The 6,238-nt window shown below is 47.5% G+C and overlaps 1 protein-coding gene across 1 annotated transcript in view; it reads left to right on the top strand.

The window, feature by feature from the left end:
- Window positions 1-6,238, top strand: part of dcc (DCC netrin 1 receptor) — a gene marked incomplete at both ends in the record, with an annotated part of 262,383 nt that overhangs the window by 131,888 nt on the left and 124,257 nt on the right. The window contains 2 exons of the mRNA XM_079234864.1: window positions 1,454-1,613; window positions 6,012-6,166. Of these exons, the coding sequence (XP_079090990.1) occupies window positions 1,454-1,613; window positions 6,012-6,166 (315 nt within the window). The remainder of the gene's footprint in view (window positions 1-1,453; window positions 1,614-6,011; window positions 6,167-6,238) is intronic.

Genomic DNA, 6,238 nt, shown 5'->3' with positions numbered 1-6,238 from the left:
ATAATAGTTTCAATAAGTGAGGAGGTTCAGGTGACTGAAGTCTTCAGATGCTCTGCTGCTTCTTTTTCTCGCCTGTGATCTTCTTTACCGCTCTTCTTCCTCCTCTTCTTCCTCCTCTTCTTCCTCCTCTTCTTCCTCCTTGTCTCTTCCACGTTTCCTTATCTGCACATCTCATGCGTCATTTGCTCCTTTTTGTTTTTCCTTTTGCTCCGCCTCCTCCTGCACCTCCTCGCTGCGCCTTCACCTCCTCGTCCCCGCTTCTCCCTCCCTTTCTCCTCTCCTCCCTTCCTCCCTCCTCCCTCCTCCCTCCCTTTCTCCTCTCCCCCTTCCTTTCTCCTCTCCTCCCTTCCTCCCTCCTCTCTCCCTTTCTCCTCCCTCACTCCTCCCTCCTCTCCTCCCTCCCTTCCTCCTCCCTTTCTCCTCTCCTCCCTTCCTCCCTCCTCCCTCCCTTCTCCTCCCTCACTCCCTCCCTCCTCCCTCCCTCCCTTCCTCCTCCCTTTCTCCTCTCCTCCCTTCCTCCCTCCCTTCTCCTCCCTCACTCCTCCCTCCTCTCCTCCCTCCCTTCCTCCTCTCCTCCCTCCCTCCCTCCTCCCTCCTTTTCTCCTCCCTCACTCCTCCCTCCTCTCCTCCCTCCTCTCCTCTCCTCCCTCCCTTCCTTCCTCCTCTCCTCTCTCCCTTCCTCCCTCCTCCCTCCTCCTTCCCTCCTCCCTTTCTCCTCTCTTTCTCCCTTCTCCCTCCCTTTCTCCTCCCTCCCTCCTCCCTTCCTCCCTCCTCTCCTCCCTCCTCTCTCCCTCCCTCCTCCCTTTCTCCTCTCCTCCCTCCCTTTCTCCTCCCTCACTCCTCCCTTCCTCCCTCCCTCCTCTCCTCCCTCCTTCCATCCCCCTTCCTCTCCTCCCTCCCTCCCTCTCCTCTCCTCTCCTCCCTTCCTCCTCCCTCCCTTCCTCTCCTCTCCTCCCTCCCCTCCTGTTCTCTCCTCTCTTCCTCCCTCCCTCCCTCCTCTCCTCCCCTCCCTCCCTCCTTCCCTCCCCCCCTTCCTCTCCTCTCTCCCTCCCTCTCCTCTCCTTCGTTCCTCTCTTCTCCTCTCCTCCCTTCCTCTCCTCCCTACTTCCCTCCCTCTCCTCTCCTCCGTTCTACTCTTCTCCTCTCCTCCCTTCCTCTCCTCTCCTCCCTCCCTTCCTCTCTGTCCTTACTCCTCCCTCCCTTCCTCCCTCCCTCTCTCCTCTCCTCCTCTCCTCCCCCCTCCCTCCCTCCCTCCCTTCCTCTCCCTCCTCCCTCCCTTACTTCCTCCTCCCTCCTTCCCTCCCTCCTGACCCCGTAACAGAGGCCACGTCCACTCAGTACAGACCGGCCCACACTCCTCCTCCTGCTCTTCCTCCTGCTCCTCCTCGTCTTCCTCCTGCCCTCTCTGGCACCCCCTTGACTGACTCCTCCTCCTCCTCTGATCCCCCACCAGCGTCCCCCAGCCCGGGCGTGTCCCTCCCCTCTGCCCCCCGCGACCTGGTCCCTGTCCTAGTGTCCAGTCGATTTGTCCGACTCAGCTGGCGCCCCCCGGAGGAGACGGGAGGAGCCGTGCAGACCTACGGCATCTACTACTCCCAGGACGGCGTCGAGAGGTGAGGCGTTTACTCTGCTTAAGTATTGCACCTGGAGGAGGGAGACCACCAGCCTCCGTCTACGTGTCCACAGGGTTCCTACGTCATGGGAAACCTGGAAGAGTCATGGAGTTTAAAATGGTTATTTCCAGGCCTGGAAAAGTCCTTGAAAAAAACAAAATCCCAAGTTTAGTAAAAGTCATGTAAATGTGTTATATTCATGTGTTCATGACGTTCATTTGAAATAATCAATATGCTTTTAAAAGAAAGACTCAAAATATAAGCAGGTATACATACAGGCATCTATATAAATGTTTATTCTTTTAATCAAACTATTGTCTCATTCATTTGAGTCATTTAAGGTTTACTGTATGCTTTGTGTTCTCATTGTTAGTTTAAATACTACATTTACTCACTTTTTACTGTTTACACCCAGACTTCACTAAATGTTTGTAATGGACATTTGGTTTAAAGTCATGAAACATGGTCAGAATGTATATGAACCCTGCTCTCCGTTGTCTCTTCTTCTTGTGAATGAATGAGTTATGCAGGTATTTGATCAAAGGCCTAAGAACTATCCGTATCTCAAACCTGACCTGATGGTACTAGAAGGTCAGAAGACCGAGACCCTGACGGTTATAGGCCGGTGCCGGGATGACGTATTTCTGTAGCCCGACTCGATGACCGTCTCACAGATTCCTTTCCCGAAAAGCCAATGCATTTTGGCGAGGGAACCGGAAGTGCAACTCATTTCCAGATTGTAGGACTCGTTCCTGCAGCTCTCCATTACCATCCACCCCGAGGGGAACAGGAACCCGTGTACCAAGAATACCAGTGCAATCTCCTCAACATGTCCCTGGAAACCACACACGTCTTGGTGGAGCTCGAGGAGAAGTCATTGGACCATCCTCTGGGGAGGAGCTTCATCCACGCCGAGGTTCTTCAGGGTGAAGGACATGTGAAGAGAGGAGCAACACAAAGGTCTGTTGTGGACTCAAAGGACAAAGGACTCACTAAAGACAACACGGCTTCCTCTCGATCACACGGCTGAGCGTTCGGCAGTAAAAGCTCCGGGTGACACATTGGCGAGTCCCCCGCTGACGCTAAGCGCTCACCTCTGACAGCTGAAGGCTTTCACAGCCGGGCTGTTAAGCTTCAGGCCTCCGAACGCCGGACAGGAAGCGCCGCCGAAGATCCATCGTGAAGCGAGAGACGTGTCGGTCCTAATGACTCGCAGAGGAACGGAGGCAGAGGGTTTTGTCAGCTGTAATGACTTGGAGAAAGATACAGAGATTTGTCATCAGGAAGAACTTGCAGAAAACAAGTGAGAAGGAAGGAAGGAAGGGAGGGAGGGAGGGAGGGAGGGAGGGAGGAGACTTAGAGGGAAAACAAAGAAGGATTATAGGAGAAAGGGAGATGGCAGGAAGGAGAGTGAAGAGATTTTGTATTTCTTTTAGACCAAGAGGGAAGCAGAAACTCCGTCTGATTGGCCTGCTCGTCTTATCTCGGCACGTCATACTGCTTATTAGTTTCAGAATGATAGTGTACTCATAGACGACGTCTTTTTATGGCCCGGATTCTTTCCAAGTCTGTTAAAAAAAGTTTTAAGCAAAGTGACATTGTGGACTTTTCTTCTTCTTCTTCTTCTTCTTCTTCTTCTTCTTCTTCTTCTTCTTCTTCTTCTTCTTCTTCTTCTTCTTCTTCTTCTTCTTCTTCTTCTTCTTCTTCTTCTTATTATTATTATTATTATTAGAAACCTGCTGGTGTCTCCAAACAATTCATGCGACTTCCCGTGATGACCGAATATCGTGAAATTCATTTCCTGAGCTTTTGAGCCACGTTTACAGGCGTCGACCAATCGAGTTTCGTGGAATGGATTAAATACAAACTTTCGCTAGACTCCGCAATCCAGACCAAGACGGCAGACTTGGTGACTCCTTTGAACCTTGACAAGGCAGCGTGGACCAGATCCACAAACACTAACTAACTGCCTCCCAGAGAGACATTCCCTCAGAGCATTTCCCTAAAAGGAAAGTCGATAGAACAGCTGACAGTAACTAAGCTTTGTAGCTGTTTAGCTCTCAGGGTCGATGGTTCCAAAGCCTTGCATCGCCCAGCAGGTTCAATATTGACCTGTCCAGGAGCTGTGGACAGCCAATGACATTCAGGAAAACATATATTTTCGGATTTTTTTAAGGAATCCAGAAAAGTATTGAACAGATTTCATCGGGCCCTTCTTTGTCGCTGACGTGATTCATACATTAACTCAGTGTTTTCAACCTTTTTGAGCCTCGGCACATTTTCTACAATAAAAAAATCCCACGGCACACCAACAACCAAAACAGTTACAAAATGTCACATTGTAGCATAATACAGCATATATGATAGTTATTATTATTAATGTCACATTGTAGCATAATACAGCATATATGGTAATTATTATTAATGTCACATTGTAGCATAATACAGCATATATGATAGTTATTATTATTAATGTCACATTGTAGCATAATACAGCATATATGATAGTTATTGTTATTAATGTCACATTGTAGCATAATACAGCATGTATGGTAATTATTATTAATGTCACATTGTAGCATAATACAGCATATATGGTAATTATTATTAATGTCACATTGTAGCATAATACAGCATATATGGTAATTATTATTAATGTCACATTGTAGCATAATACAGCATATATGATAATTATTATTAATGTCACATTGTAGCATAATACAGCATATATGATAGTTATTGTTATTAATGTCACATTGTAGCATAATACAGCATGTATGATAGTTATTATTATTAATGTCACATTGTAGCATAATACAGCATATATGACAGGTCAGTATTGCACTACCTACTGACATGGAAGAGTATTTAACTGCTATACCAGCCACTATATTGCAGCTCAGACGCACAAAATACTATTTTTCAGTAACTTAATAATATTTGTACCCACACCTGACGATCTCTCTGGGCACACTGGTTGAACATCACTGCATTACCATTCTGATGTAGTCGATATTGATTGGCATGTTAAGGATTCTGCTCCATGACAAGTGGCGTGTTTGTGCCGTGACCACGGAGACAACACTCACGTCTAGACGTGCCGAGTTATGAAGAGCTTCCTTTTTCAATTGTTTCTACAAAGACATCAGTCAGGTTCTAAGAGACCGCAGAGAACCGAGAGGGAACGTTCCTGAGAACAGGAGAAGGAACACTGGAAGGACTGAAGGACGTCTGTGGGTCATGTGATAGCGAGTGGACTGGATGACCTTCAGTGTGAAGGGCAGAGAGACTCACACTGTGTGACAGACACACACCCGCTGGTTAACTCTGCCTTTTGCACTCAGCGGCTCAGAGGGAAATATGGATTCAAAAACCACCTTTTGTCTTTTCTTTGACATTTGTGACTCTCTGCTGCTGATGAAGATGATGAAGATGATATTGGTTGATGTGTCGCCCTTTCGGTTTATCTGTCCGGCACGTTGGTCCAGAGACATATCTTAACCTAGACTGGCATGCTTGTGCTGTGGTCCTTCACGGTCAGCAGAGGATCGTGGTGATTGGAAATGCTCTTAAAATGCCCTTAGAGATGCCCATCTAAACTTCCCCTCTCCAATCACAAAGGTCACATTGGAAAGACGAGTGCAACCTTCTTGAAATGAGCAGCAGACATTGGCTTTGAACCGCCGTGTCAGCAGTAATTATCATTATATCATCTTTGCTTGTAGCTCAAATTAAACTGTACTTTTCCACTGACAGTAGTCCTCTTCTGCACTGTTGTTGGATCATGTATTCATTCAGTTTTCATCTGCCGCTCTTTTTAAATTAAGAGTTGGTTCTGAATCTGGGAGCTAAACAGTGTTTGTGTCTGAAGTTCTTTTTCTCTCAAACCAAGAAGCTGCATGAGATCAGTGAGAAAGAGAAGCATCAAAACGCAATAACATTCTACCAGGATGAAGTTTTATGAGGAGGATAAAGAATAAACTTTCAATATTAAGTGTAAAAGCCACTCCAGAGATATTCCCCCTTCAGCTCTCTGTACTGTGAGGTCTGCTGTGTGTTTGGTGCTGCGCTGCAGACATGCTAATGTTTGACGATGTCTCTTCAGTGAATGGTGATTGGCTGAAGACTGAGAGGTTACAGATGTGCACACATCTGAGGATTAGCTGCAGTCACTGTGGGATTACACAGATTACACATGATTACGGCCCGGATTATCTCTAATGTTACAAAACACAACTGGAATCTCTTTTGAATACAGCGCCATTTGATATCCTTCAAATAAATAAAGAGTAATATGGGCGTGAAAAGATACGGTGATGATAAAAACGGTGTTATTAGAATGCCGGCGTGTGTTCAATGTTGCGGTTGAGTGTGTGACGCTGTGTTTTCCGGTGCCAGGGAGCGGTCAGTGAACGTGTCGGAGCCGGAGTCTCTGGAGCTGATGGTCTCCAACCTGAAGCCGGAGGAGAGCTACAGCTTCAGAGTCATCGCTTACAACGACGTCGGGCCGGGCGAGAGCTCCGCCCCTCTGAGGATCAGCACCAAGCCAGACCGTAGGACACGTCTGAATCTACAGCGTCGTCTTTGTGTTGTGTGTGGTGTTTAATGCGCCACAAGAGACACGG

The sequence above is a fragment of the Taurulus bubalis genome (genome assembly GCF_910589615.1).
Source record: "Taurulus bubalis genome assembly, chromosome: 19".
NCBI classification, from domain to species: domain Eukaryota; kingdom Metazoa; phylum Chordata; class Actinopteri; order Perciformes; family Cottidae; genus Taurulus; species Taurulus bubalis.
The sequence above is the reverse complement of the archived record's forward strand: the minus strand, read 5'-3'. Positions and strand labels throughout refer to the sequence as shown.